We start from the raw sequence: 15,050 nt of genomic DNA, 5'->3' as shown, positions 1-15,050 counted from the left end.
ATGTCAGAAGTAAAATAAAAGCAAATTACTCGGAAGTGTAGGTTTTGACTCCTCGTCTACAATGCCATGTAAATTCATGAATAAATTTGTTTATTAAATACAACCATTCGATGCATTCCGCACTTACTGGCCTCCTCTTTCCACTAGAGTTTGACAGAGATATTTCTTTGCATTCCTGTGTGTTGGACACGTCTCCAAAGCCAAATCAAAGTCAGAAATAGCTTTGTTTAGACTTCCTTTTGTTGCATAGCTAAAACAAAAAGGGAAAGAATTGTTAACAAGATCATGTAGATGTGCATTAATTGATGAATTAATCACTAATCTCATCTCAAATTGAAATGTTTTGAGAAATAAAAGGCAGTTATTTGGACGATCCAAATTAACATGAGCCACGCAGCATAGTTTCTCCTGGGAGGGGTTTAACCAAAACTTACTTTAAATTAAATAGTAAATTCCTGCCATCAAAGCTCGAATGAAATGCATGACAGCATTATGCATAAATCAAAAGAATTATTCTCCAAAAGTTGTAAACATTGGGAAAGGAATCGCAATGCCGCTCACAACATGATTTGTCTCACCACCATTGTAGAAATACCAGAACCAAACTATATGCACAATTGTGATTTGTTTTTCTTCCCTACCCTTCCTCACTTGGAGGGCTATTCATACTAGGTGTGGCTGTATATCTTATGGCAGACTTTCTTCAACCAGCTGACCATTCAACTAAAAAGCACGAACAGCAAGCGCCAGTGGACTATAGAACAATGGAATTATTACAACTGAAGAACATTTTATTTTCACTCATTGTACATGCTCCAAAAAAGAATCGTGAAGTAGCAATTAGTACCAGAAATTCCGGCCCCTCCAAAACAGGGACCCCATTGCTAATTGCAAAACTCCTGCAATGTTATTCTGATTGGGGGATAACTAACTCAGCACAGACCAGGGATAAGATATGGTTCTTTTATGATTTGCATGGTTTCCCACCACACCACATGGTATATTTATCCTTTGAACTACCAGAGGACCTATATCTGTGACTCCTAAAAAGATTTAACAGCATTAAGAGCAGTACGGACAAACATTCACAAGAATAAAATAATTAGTAGCAGTAGGAAGCCATCCGGTACCTCGAGCCTGCTCTGCCATTCAGTAAGATTATGGTTGATCTGATTGTGGCCTCAACTTCACTTTCCTATCTGCCCCTATAACCCTCAACTCACTTGTTAGTTATTTTTGATCTTTCAATGACCCAGTTTCCACTATTCTCTGGGTAGGAGAACAATTTCAGACTAAAAGGACGATCCTTTAAAACAGAGATGAGGAGGAATTTCTTCAGCCAGAGGGTGGTGAATATGTGGACCTCTTTGCCACAGAATGCTGTGGAGACCAAATCACTGAGTGTCTTTAAGACAGAGATAGATAGGTTCTTGATTAATAAGAGGATCAGGGGTTATGGGGAAAAGGCAGGAGAATGGGGATTGAGAAAAATATCAGCCATGATTGAATGGCGAAGCAAACTCGATGGGCCGAGTGGCCTAATTCTGCTCCTCTGTCTTAAGGTCTTATAATTCCAACGGCTAAAAACCCTCAAGAGAGAAATAAATTTCTCCTTATCTCAGTCTTAAATAGAAGACTCCTACTTTTTTTTTTAAACTGTGTGCCCCATGAGGGGAAACATTCTCTCAGCATCTACCCTGTCAAGTCCTCTTTGGATCTTATATGTAATAGTGTATAACCTATCACATACTTACAGAGCACCACGAGCCACAAGAGCTTCAACATTATTACTGTCAATTTCCAGAGCTTTGTTGTATTCATTCATAGCATCTACATGACGTCCTGCTTTAAAATGTTCCACCCCAGCCTTGACACTGTGGGAAAAGGACAAATGCAAGTCAGTACAGAATCAAAAATTCATTCAACTTATTTCTTCAAAATGTTTCACGTAAAACTCAAATAGCTTTCCCTGATTATGCTGATGCATTTCACCTGCCAAGAAAATGGCCAGCCACAGAGACAACTGTTTTGTGAATATTTATGTTGCCATCAGGAATCAAACCATATTTAGTGTATTTTGTGAAATGGCTGAACTTTGAATAGTGCAGCTCTTCAGTGTTCAAGTTCATTTTTCTTTTTGAAAATGTTTTTATTCAGGTTTTTCATATTATACAATGCTAAATAAACACACCGGTGTAGATCGGATACGATTTACAAAAGCTAAACATTGGAGGTAACCCCAAAGTCCCTACCTCCCTTACCCCTCCCCCAACCCCCGTTCTTTTTATTTTACTTCAAAATATTTTTGTTGAATTTTTACATCTGTACACCGTACAATAGGTGAGCGAGACGGTTCCTATGCACAGTTTTGTTACTGTTGCTCCAATGACTTTGTTGGGGGGGGGGGGGGGGGTAGGGGTTCTGGCCTCTTTCCCTGACCCCTTCCCTTGCTGCCCCCCCTCTTTGTTCCCATCTGCTCCATGTGGTCCTGTCTGCCCTCAATGCCCCCCCCAACCCGTTCCCCTCCCTTCCCATCCAGCACTGGCCTCGAACACACCTTCGAACAGGCTGATGAATGGCCCCCATGCTTTGTGGAAGCCCTTGTCCGACCCTCAGATGGTGTATTTGATCTTTTCCAGATAAGAGAAATTATGACAGGTCTGCCAGCCAATCCGCAGCTGTGGGTGGTGCTCATCGCCAGCCAAGCAGGATTCTCTGGCATACGATTCGGGAAGCAAACGCAAAAGCGTTGCCCTCGTCCCCATATCAACTTCTGGCTGGTCCGCTATCCCAAAGACTGCCACTCTTGGGCACTGCTCCACCCTCACCCCACAACCTTGGACATCGCTTCGAAGAAGGCTGTCCAGAAGCCGACAAGTCTGGGACATGCCCAGAACATGGTTGGCCGAGCCTCCCTAGCACCGTTCACACTTATCCTCCACCCCCGGGATAAATCTGTTCATTCTGGTTGTGGTTAAGTGCGCTCTGTGCACCACTTTGAACTGCATGAGGCGCCTTGCGCAGGAGGAGGTGGAGTTGGCCCTACTCAGTGGTTCGCTCCAAATTCTCCATACCGTTCAACTCTAGCAGTTCCTCCAGCATTGACTCTCTTGGGGTCCTAGGGTACCCATCGTCCCATCCGGTCAGTAGCTTCAGTCGTTCTGACAGCTTGTCCAGGGTGGGTGTGGACACAGGCACTCACACACAATAATAATAATTTTGTCTATTTCTTAGAAAAAGGCCTTGGGGATGAAGATCCTGGAGTTGGATGATCAGCCATGATTGTGATGAATGGCGGTGCAGGCTCGAAGGGCCAAAAGGCCTCCTCCTATCTTCTATGTATCTTTGTATCAGCATGGATCTGAACAGGAAGATGGAACCTCGGCAGTACATTTCACCTTGATCATCTGCATCCTCCCTGCCAGGGGAAGCGGAAGTGCATCGCATCTCTGTAGGTCGTTTTTAACATCCTCCGCCAGACTGGTCAAATCCATTTGTGGATCTGTGTCCAGTCTTGGGCTATCTGAATCCCCAGGTAGCAGAATGTGTTTTGGACTAGTTTGAATGGTAGACCCTCCCTTGTTGGGTTCACTGGGAACATCTCGCTCTTGCCCAAGTTGAGTTTGTAGCCCGAGAAGGCCCCAAACTCTTCCAGAAGCCTCATGATTTCCATCATGCTGTTCCACGGGTCCGAAATGTAGAGGAGCAGGTCATCCGGGAGACATTGTGCTCTCTGCCTCCTCTTCGGATATCCTTCTAGCCTTTTGCATCTCGCAGCACGATCGTCAGGGGTTCAAGTACCAGGGCGAGACAGCTGGCATCCCTGCCTGGTGCCTCTGTGCAGTTGTATTCACAGCTGGTGGTGTTGGTCCAAATGCTCGCCTTGGGGGCATTGTAAACTCCGTCTCTATCCCAAACCGCTCCAGTACATCAATGAGGTACCTCCATTCGACTCTGTCGAAGGCCTTTTCAGCATCCAGGGAGACGTCCACCTCTGGTGTTCTCTCCCTAGATGGGGTTAGTATCACATTCAACAGCCGTCTGATATTTGCAATTAGCTGTCGACCCTTGACAAAGCCCGGCTGGTCCTCGGAGACCATTTCTGGTACGCAACTCTCCAGTCTCTTGGCCAGGACTTTCGCGAGCATTTTCACAAAAACGTTAAGCAGCAAAATGGGTCTATGTGATCTGCATTACGGGTCTTTGCCTTTTTTGGGTATCAGCGATATGGTGGCCTGTGTTAGCACAGGAGGCAGGGAGCCCCATAGCTAGATAGTTTGCGAACATCTCCCGTAGATGTGGAGACACAGCTGGTGTGAATATTTTATAGACGTCCATCGAGAATCCATCAGTTCCAGGGAGAGGGGGCGGCATGGAAGAGGATGGAGATGGCGTCCTGTAAAGGAACGAGCCTGGGGGTGTTGGTGACGGCACCGCTGCCGCTCTCGCCGACAAAGTATACCACGAGCCCGGTGGTGGCGGCAACGCTAAGGATCTGGGGCCAGTGGAGACGGCACCGGGGTGCAATGGGAGCATCGGTGTGGTCCCCGATCAGGGGTAACCACCGGTTTGTCCCGGGGAAGATGGACGGGGAGGGGTTCCAGAGCTGGCATCGGGCGGGGATTGGAAGAATGAGGGACCTGTTCATCGATGGGACGTTTGCGAGCCGAGGGGCACTGGAGGAGAAATTAGAGTTACCCCCGGGAAATGCCTTCAGATATATGCAGGTGAGGGCTTTTGTGAGGCGACAGGTGAGGGAATTCCCGTTGCTCCCGGCACAAGAAGTTCAAGATAGGGTGATCTCGGGTGTATGGGTCGGGGAGGGCAAGGTGTCGGAAATACACCAGGAGTTGAAAGAAGAGGGGGAAGCGCTGGTAGAAGAGTTGAAGGGTAAATGGGAGGAGGAGCTGGGGGTGGAGATTGAGGAAGGTCTGTGGGCTGATGCCCTAGGTAGGGTTAATTCCTCCTCCTCGTGTGCCAGGCTCAGCCTGATACAATTTAAGGTGGTCCACAGAGCGCACTTGACGGGGGCGAGGTTGAGTAGGTTCTTTGGGGTAGAGGACAGATGTGGAAGGTGCTCAGGGAGCCCGGCGAACCATGTCCATATGTTTTGGTCATGCCCGGCACTGGAGGGGTTCTGCAGAGGCGGGAGCAATATCTCAGGTGGTGAAAGTCCGGGTCAAGCCAAGCTGGGGGCTAGCAATATTTGGAGTAGTGGACGAACCGGGAGTGCAGGAGGTGAAAGAGGCCGGCATTCTGGCCTTTGCGTCCCTAGTAGCCCGGCGAAGGATCTTGCTAATGTGGAAGGAGGCGAAGCCCCCCAGCCTGGAGGCCTGGATAAATGATACGGCTGGGTTCATAAAGTTGGAGAGGATTAAGTTCGCCTTGAGAGGGTCTGCGCAGGGGTTCTACAGGCGGTGGCAACCGTTCCTAGACTATCTCGCGGAGCGTTAGAGGAAGGTCGGTCAGCAGCAGCAGCCACCCTGGGGGGGGGACTGCCTGGGAGCGTGGATGAGCAAGAGATAAAATGAAGGGTTTGGGAAACTGGCACCTATGAGTGAGGGCCAGTGTACAAAGCTGTGTAAATATATAATTTTGCCATGCATATATCTTGCTCTGCGCGATTTCTCGGTTTTTTTTGTTACGAGGGGGGGGGGGGGGGGGGGTTATTGTTTGTAAGGGAGAAAAATTGTGTTAAAAAAAACTTTAATAAATATATTTTTTTAAAAAAGAGAATCCATCAGTTCCCATTGCCTTCCCGATCTGCATTGAATCGATGCTCTCCATGAGCTCTCCCAGGCAGCACGGCATCACAGTGGTTAGCACAGTTGCTTCGCAGCTCCAGGGTCTCAGGTTCAATTCCCGGCTTGGGTCACTGTCTGTGCGGAGTCTGCACATCCTCCCAGTGTGTGCGTGGGTTTCCTCCGGGTGCTCCGGTTTCCTCCCACAGTCCAAAGATGTGCTGTTAGGTGGATTGGCCGTGATAAATTGCCCTTAGTGCCCAAATAGGTTAGGTGGGGTTACTGGGTTTATGGGGATAGTGTGGGCTTGAGTGGGATGCTCTTTCCAAGGGCCGGTGCAGACTCGATGGGCCAAATGGCCTCCTTCTGCACTGTAAATTCTATGATGATAAAGTTGCTTCCAGTTCCCTCCGCCTATCGTCCCCCACGACTGGCATGTCCAGTCCATCCCCAAGTCCCCATCGGGGGGCTCAGAGGTGTACAGTCCCCGGTAGACGGCCTCAAATGCTTGGTTGGCCTTTTTTGGTTTCGCTACCAGTTCGCCTCTGCTGTCTTTTATCTGGGCTATTTCCCTCGAGGCTGTCCGCTTTCCAATCTGGTGAACCAACAGGCGGTTAGCATTCTCTCCATGTTCATAAAAGGTCCCTCTTGTCTGACGAAGTTGGTGCCCTGCCTTCCTGGTGGATAGCAGGTTAAAGTCCATTTGCAGCTTTTTCCTCCCCGCCAGAAGCTCTACGGTCGGCGTCTCGGCATATTTTCTGTCGGCCTCCAGGATGGAGTCGATCAGTTAGACGCCCTCCCTTCCCTGTCTCTGCGAGCCTTGTAGGCTATAATCTCTCCCCTAATCACAGCCTTCAGTGCCTCATGTGGAAGGTGAGACTTCCCCATACTGGTTGTTAGTTATATACCTGCCTATGGCCTGTGCTGTTTTCACCGTACAAAACACCGTTGGCTAAAAGGTCCATGACCAACTTCCAAGCGAGTCGCTGGGTATGGCTCGTAATGTGGAGCATGGTCAGAGATGACTATTGTGGACTATTGCTGTTTCTGGAAACACCAATTTCTCTACTGTAAAGAAGTTGACACGGGTGTAAACCTTGTGCAACGGCTTAAAGAACGAGAATTCCTTCTCACCAGGATGTAGGAACTGCCTTGGGTCGATCTGCTCCATGAATGCTCCCAGTTCCCTGGCCATGCCTGTCTTTTCTCCCATTCTGGGGTTCGATCGGTCCGTCAATGGGTCCTGTACACAGTTAAAGTCCCCTCCCATGATCAGTCAGTATGTGTCGATGTTGGGGATTTCCGCCATGGTCTTTACGAAATCCTTCGTCCCAATTGGGCGCAAACGCGTTTACCAGGGCTACCTCGTTTACCAGGACTGCATCGTTTGGGACACTGCTGACCATGACATACTGTCCCCATGGGTCCTGTTACATTCTGGTGCTTGGCCAGTCAGAATAAGTGCACGAGAGAACGTCTAGTTTAGGACTAGTTAAATATTTATTGTTAAACAATAAAGTGGGTTAGATAACCATAAGAAAATTATCAAAATCTACTGTTATAAATGATCTCAGAGCTACAATGTGACAATCCACTACAACGATCATCTCCGGCCTCTCTGAGGTAAGTGCCCCGTGGGTGTTCTCTACTGCCAAATGCTGGTTGGAGGCCGCATCTATCACTATTTACATGATTGCTTATGCATATCACATCCTCTTTCCTTTGGAAATGCATAATATGTACACAGTATTTGAATTTAATACACAATGTATATGATATATATAATGCGCCCACTATTCACATGTTTACAGTGCATCACAAATTCAAACTGTCTGTCTTTCTTCTGTGTTTTGTCAACCTTCTAAGCATTGGTTGAACTTGCGAGTTTGGTTGATTTTCAACCGTTTGTTGAAGATGGTTCTTGCTGTGTTTTGTACATCTGCAGCTTGTTCTGTTTCTGTATGCTGAGGTAGCGTTTGTTCAGTTGTCCTGAGATTGCTTTCAACATCATCTGGTGGTTCCGAAACAAAGGGTTGCTGAACATTCAGTAAGGCTCTCCTGTTTCTTCTTAGAACTTGCCAGTCATCGGTGACAATGATATATGACTGAGGACCTGATGCTTGTATTACCGTTGCACACTTCAACCATCCATTTCCATCAGGATCTTCTACCCTGACTGTCATTCTTTGCCAACAAGGAACAAAGAAAAGTACAGCACAGGAACAGGCCTTTCAGCCCTCCAAGCCTGCGCCAACCATGCTGCCCGTCGAAACTAAAGTCTTCTAGACTTCCGGGGTCCATATCCCTCTATTCCCATCCTATTTTTGTATTTGTCAAGATGCCCCTTAAACGGTTGCAATATCTTGTGGATTCATCATAATACCTCTTTTGCCTCCTTTTTTGAAATGTGAGCTTCTTTCAATTCATTGGTTCCTGTGGACTGTATGTTAAGGTTGTTCTGAGCTGTCATGGCCTCAACAATTGTGACGGTGATAATCCATTAATCAATGGTGCTGCTCTATAGCTAAGTAATGCGTGTTATGGGCGAGGCGTTTACAGAACCCCAAAATGTATCATGGAGTTCAACCAACCTCTCCCTTTAATGTATTTGTTGCTTTTCCTAGCACACGGCTTGTTCCGTAGGTGTGGGATTACAATTAGGGACATGTGGGTTTTTAAACACAAAACAATGTTTATTCCATGAACTCAACTAAACATCTTAAATAAATATTGGATCTCTTAACACCTCTTACTTCAAAGATAACTCAGAAAATATTGCAACAGTAAATAATTCCTCAAAATGTTCCTTCAAACTTCCAAGAGACAGTCACATCAGGTTAAAGGCTTTACTATTATGGAGTTTAAATCACCCAAATGATCCAGAGATAGTCTTTCATGGCAGAGATCCTGCTCACTGCAAACACAGACACTGCCAAGCTCTTTTCCTCCAAACTGTAGCTCTCTGGAAACACACTGACACTCCCCAAGCTCTTTACAAACTGCAAAACTAAACTGCAAAATGGATGATCTAAAGCCCAGCTCCACCCACTCTCTGACATCACTGTTTTCTTAAAGGTACATTGCTTAAACATTCATGTCTTAAAGGTACTCTCGCATGACATGCGAGATATGGATCTTACCGGCTGTCCATAGCTTTTTTTGAGTAGCTGCTTCACAATATGAACACTTTTTTCAGCCTTCCAATTGGATTGCGGATAAAGAGGACTCGAAGTAATATGTCGGAATCATAGCTCTCTGCGAACACTGTCCATTCATGACTGCTAAAATGTCCTTGGTATGTTTGATGATACATCTAGCTGATGAGTTTACTAGAGTTTGCTAGCTGTACCATCTCTGGAAAGTTCGAAAAATAGTTGATCACCAACAGGTATTCTTTTCCTGCCAGATAGAACAGATCCATTCCCACTTTCTGCCATGGAGTCATAATTATTTCGCCCACTTACATTTGTTCTTTGAAATTTTTCATTGTTTGTACTGAAATTTCTGATAAGTTGCCGTTTTCAATCATGATTTGAATATCTTGATTGATGCCTGGCCAGTAAACAGTTTCTCTGGCTCTTTGTTTGCATTTTTCGATGCGCAAGTGCCCCTCATGAATCTTCTTTAGAATCATGGATCATAATGATTGTGGTATGACAATCCTATTTTGCCCGATAAAAAATCATTAGCTGCACTTAGCTTTAATCTAATGTTATAATATTTGCAACAGGATCCTTTTGGCCATCCCTCCGATATGTTATGGTTCTCTGCAACATTTCATTCCTGATTAGTTGGTTTCGTCCCTGATTAGTTTTGACTTCTCATCGGACACTGGAAGAGATTGTGTCACACGATTCACGTATACCTGCACATCCTCATCCATACATTGTTCTTTGTTTCTATCCGTAGCTCGAGAAGGTGCATCAGCTACTACGAGATGTTTTCCTGGCGTATAAATGAGATTGGAGTCGTACCTCTGTAACTTCATCATCATGCGTTGTATTCTTGGTGACATCTCATTTAGACTATGGCCACAAGTGGTCTATGATCAGTTTCAACTAAAAATGTCGGTAGGCCATATACGTGATCATGGAATTTGTTTAATCCATTTGTCAAACTCAAGCAATCTTTTTCTATTTGAGCTTATCTACGCTGTGTCAGTCATTGACCTTAAGGCATCGGCAACTGGAAGTCAATTTTCATCATTGCCTTGCTTCAATAACACTGCTCCCAACTTTCGACGCATCGGTGAATATTTTTGTCTTCTCTGTAGGGTCAAAAAATGACAGCACTGGAGCTGCTGTCGCTGCTTCTTATAACATTCGCCACTCTTGCTCATGTCTTTCCTTTTTGTATCCTTTTTGACTGTTTCCCGCACGCATGTCTTTTTCGCTGATAAATTAGGAATTAATTTTCCTACAAAATTTATCATACTAGCATCCTGAGGACTTTTTGTCTGTTGGATGTGGCATGTTTAATATCGCCTTCATCTTCTCTTGGTCAGGTTATATACCTCTCGCAGAAAATTTGTCTCGCAAGAACGTGATTCTTTCGACACAAAACTGTCATTTTGCTTTATTTAAATTCAGACCATGCTTTTTGATGCGTCTCAGCACTTTGATAAGCCTTTCATCATGCTCTTCTCTTGTTGAACCCCAAACGATAATATCGTCTAGATGTACTCTGATGCCTGGAATTCCTTCTACGCGTTCCATAGAAAATTTCAGATGCTGAAATAATACCAAATGGCATTCTGAGAAAACAGTATCGCCTAAATGGAGTGTTAAAGGTGCACAGCTTTGTGCTCGTCTCAGCCAACTGGAGTTGCCAAAAACCCGGTGATGCATCTGGTTTGCTAAAGCATGTCGCTCCTGACATCACACACGTAATCTCTTCTCTTTTCAGAATAGGATAATGCTCTCTCTTTATGTTTACATTGAGATCTTTGGGATCCATACAGATTGTCAGGTCATGATTTTGTTTCTTCACACAAATCACAGATTTACCCGATCCGTTGGTTCTTCAATTAATTTTACTACCCCCAGATTTGTCATTCTCTCTAGTTCATTTCTTAGTTGTTCCTTTGATGGAGCTGGTACTGGCCTTGGTGCGTGCATGACTGGTTGCGCATTCTCTTTTGAGTGGATCCGATAAGTGAATGGCAAAACTCCGAATGCTTGAAATATTTCAGGAAATGCTTTAAAGGATTGAATCCACTGATGTAATTTGCGTGGTTACAGCACAGTCAACACTGTATATTCTTTTTACTAATTTGTGTGAAACACATGCTTCCATTCCCAGGAATGATTCACGCTCAGGCTCTACAATGGAAAACTTCACTTTATGCACCTTATTCTTTATATGGCCCCCTAGTTTGCATACTCCCAGAGTATTAATTATTTTGCCGTTGCAATCGTTCAAAAGTACTGTTTTATTTAAAACACGTGGTTTAATTTTCATTTTCGCATATCCAATGAACTTAAAAGATTGGCTCTTGCTCCCGTGTTAAGTTTAATATTGATTAATGTTTGTTAATCATGTTTGTCAGAGGAACTGTCCAGTTATCTCCTTGAACACTTGTATTTGCATTGCTATTACTGCAAATTTGCTTCGAAGCCTTTTCAACTTGCATGTCATTACAATGCTCATCTTCACTAGATATCAGAGCCATAAAAATTGTCTTTGAGATTTATCTAATCAATTATGTTGATTGATTTAGGTATTTCCTATTTTTTTATTCGATAAACATTGCGTGATTCTTGCCTTTACATTTAGAACAGACTTTTCCAAATGCTGGACATTGCCGTTGCAAATGCTTGTTGCAAATGCTTGTTGCCACAAAATGGTGGTATCGATTACTCATTTAAAATGGCCACCGCTGCTGGGACCATGTTTTGCCTTGGGGTGTGTTACAACACTAATGGCGGCCGCCGCATCTCTGATCTTCGCGCCAAATTTCTTTAGGTTTAGAGTGCTAATCATCTGGCTCGGCATATCTGAATTGGCATTGTCGAGCTGGAGTTCATGCTCCCTCACTATCTCCCGAACTTTGTCATTGCTAATCCCGAACACGATATGATCGGGGATCATCGACGCTTGAAAAGGTACATGTCTGAGCCGTTACTTCGATGCCTAGTAGTGCATTGAGTGATATCTGTCCGTACTCTAGGTGGTATGGATTTTTTTGTTCTTTCTGCTGTTATTTTTGTCTTTTAGATCTTCAAAACCAATCCTGGTACCATGTTACATTCTGGTGCTTGGCCGGTTGGAATAAGTGCACTGGAGAACGTCTAGTTTGTGACTAGTTAAATGTTTATTGTTAAACAATAACGTGGGTTAGATAACCATAAGAATGTTATCAAAATCTACTACCTATTCATAAATTATCTAAGAGCTGCTACAAATGTGACAATCCACTACGACGACTGTCAATTTCCGGTGGGTTGGGCAAGCTGCCCCTCCCAACTAGGTTTCCCAACATTTGGGCCACATAGCCCGTCGGGTCCCTGTCCTCGATCCCTTCTGGCAGGCCCACAATTCGAATATTCTAGTGACGGGACCTATTCTCCTGGTCCTCGACCTTCTCTTTCAAGCTCCCCTGGGTTGCTCCTAACCTTTTGATGTCGGCCTCCAAAGCGACAATCCTGGCGCTCTGGTCCGTCGGTGCCTTCTCCAGCTCAAGGACCATCTTCCCCCGAGCCTCCACTTTTCTTCCATAGATCGACGTCTGCATGGCATTAGGAACATCATCCACCCATCTCGAGGTTGGAGGGGGCTGTTGTTCGGGTCGGTCTCCCCCTCTCTGGTGTGACCAGGGACCCCTCGCCTCGTGGATACGCCGATTCCTCCATCCGATGTTCGTGGTCTTTTCCTCCACTCCTACCATGTCTGCGGCCTCTGGAGCTCCCGTTTGCTGACATGATGATTCTGTTATTTCCCTTTTTAAATTCTGGGTAAGATGCTACCGAAGTTTCAGGCTAATTTTGGCGAAAAGTGCCTATTTGGATATGTTCTGGAGGAGAGCTGCCTGATGTGTGTCTGCTCAGTATATCATCGTCACCGGAATTCCCAGTGTTCAAGTTTAGATCACAGACACTTCAATATCTGTTTTGATGCTTTATTACATGTAAGATTACTGCAGTTTTTTGAATTTTTTTTCAATTATAATAGTTTAGTTCCAATTGTTGTGACTAAATTTTCATGTTAAAAAAATCCCATTTAAAGTCACCGGAATATTATCAAGACTGAGACAAGAAGCAGACATGTGGAATGAACACTGACCGAAAGCAGTTAGCACTGTGTTGATTAACTTACAAAGTGAGCTGCGTAAATATTTGGTGTAGAACTAGATGGAAGATAATCAGAAGTATAACAGAACATAATTGTTTCTTGTTATTAAAAGATAGATAAAGCATTTATGCAATTCAATTACTTAAAAGGTGAACATAATAGATGGAATTTAATGTTGATGGGGGTATTGCTTGCCTGCTAAAGAACCAGTGGCAGCCCCACATCACCTACCTTGGAGAAGACTCGCCAGAAATGGCCAGTGCGAGGCCTTCCTGGGATTTAGCTCTCTATTACCTGTCAGTGTCAGCAGCAGTATTTACTGCTAGAAACCCATTCAGAGGCCAAAGATCAATAAGGGACACAAGTGAGAGAAGGCAGGACAAGGGTTATGGATCAGACAAAAGGGGGATGGTTACCAGGCTCCTGCCATTCCAGGTCCCGAGGTCAGACACACACTGCCCTTGAACGAGGAACAGCACTCCATCTGCCACACCCCAATGCCCATAAGCAAATCAGCTTGGCGACTCCCCCACTCACTGGTGGTTGAATACCAGCGACAATGGGATGGGGCCTTTAAATGAGCATTAAGTGCCCAATTAAGAGCCTCAATTAGCATCAGGCAGGAAAGCCATCCTGGAGCCTTTTCACCACAGGCTTAACCAGGCACAGAGGGAAAGAGGTGGGATCCCCACTCTGCTACATCCCTCCAGATTAAAAACTTCAGCCACCTACAAACTCAGCGTTAGAGGGGGCATTAAATTCCACTCTATGGGTGTAATATCTTGGAATACCACACAATTACAATCACATAATTATTTCGCTCAGGAAATTAAAATGGTTAGGTCTATTCCAGGATCGTGTAAATTGAATATCTTCCCCAAAGGGAATGGGTTTCTTGGCCTTTCTTTGCCTCATATGTCTGTCTTCTTAGGATTCATCAGAAAGATTGACAATCTCACACAGAAAATTATTATTATTATTGCTGGTGTGATAAATGGCAATGTATTAGATAGTGTTCCTAGGATGATAAAAAGGCCCATTGTTTGGAATATAGCAGAGACCATTCTACTTTATTTCTGTCTATGCTTTATTTGATTCCGCAGATTTGATGCAGTTAATGGAAAAAAATGTGTTCTATTTCCCAGATAGTTTCCTCTCTGATCAGCACGAAAATGCAACTAAAATTTAAAAATTATAATCTGTAAATTAAATTCAAATCAAATAATGAAAAGACTATCCCATCCCTCCAATTTCAAAAAGTGCGATGTATGCATTTGAATATATGGGTTTATAGTTAGATGCAGTCACATCTGAATAAAATATTTAAAATGCTTTTAGGAGTGATTCAAAGATTCATGAAATTTTAAAGAGAACAGATGTTTTGCACTGTACTCCTTCATAGGGAACATCATGAATGGGCAGACTAGCCTGCAGTTCACTGTTCCTATTCAGGATATTACACAAGTTGAGTTGGACAGTACGTTTGCTCTCAGGTGGTCTATAAGCAGCAATCCAAAAACATGACAGCAAGGAAAAACTCAAAATATCCTGTTTAATTGTTCTCCTCAGTAGATCTCTGGCTGTAATCAACCAGTACATTTTGCAAACAAACAACTTACAAAATTTTTTTTTGTTTATCTCATTGGCATCAGACCCACAAATCATTTGTTACATACTTTAAGATCAACTGGTTAATGTCATCATATTTACGACTTCGCTCTTAACCAGATTGCAAATACGTACCACTTTAATGCCCAAGATGCTGACTGTTTTTTCCTTAAAGCTGCAGCATAATCATCCCCAACAAAGTTTTTGCTGTTAAAAGAAGGAAAGGATCATCAGACTTCATACTTGAACGTAATGGCCATATTATTTTAGGGTACAACTGACACTTGAAAGACAAAAACCCGATTCACTTGGAAGAATGCTCCTAAAATAACTCAAGTGCAGATCAATGGAAGAAATTTGAAATAAACAAATAAGAGAATCAAAAACTCTGCAAAACTATTATGTAGGACA

General features: G+C 44.1%; 1 protein-coding gene across 6 annotated transcripts in view; it reads right to left on the bottom strand.

Annotated features, from left to right (window-relative positions):
* The window catches only part of ttc14 (tetratricopeptide repeat domain 14), a 91,760-nt gene that overhangs the window by 39,533 nt on the left and 37,177 nt on the right, over window positions 1–15,050 (bottom strand). For all 6 annotated transcript variants that reach the window (XM_072474197.1, XM_072474201.1, XM_072474199.1 and 3 more), the window contains exons 7-9: window positions 14,775–14,846; window positions 1,755–1,874; window positions 128–250 (exon numbers count right to left, since the gene is read on the bottom strand). In XM_072474197.1, the coding sequence (XP_072330298.1) occupies window positions 128–250; window positions 1,755–1,874; window positions 14,775–14,846 (315 nt within the window). The remainder of the gene's footprint in view (window positions 1–127; window positions 251–1,754; window positions 1,875–14,774; window positions 14,847–15,050) is intronic.

The sequence above is a fragment of the Scyliorhinus torazame genome, chromosome 14, assembly GCF_047496885.1.
Source record: "Scyliorhinus torazame isolate Kashiwa2021f chromosome 14, sScyTor2.1, whole genome shotgun sequence".
In the NCBI taxonomy this organism is placed as follows: domain Eukaryota; kingdom Metazoa; phylum Chordata; class Chondrichthyes; order Carcharhiniformes; family Scyliorhinidae; genus Scyliorhinus; species Scyliorhinus torazame.
This window is presented reverse-complemented; position numbering and strand designations above follow the sequence as displayed.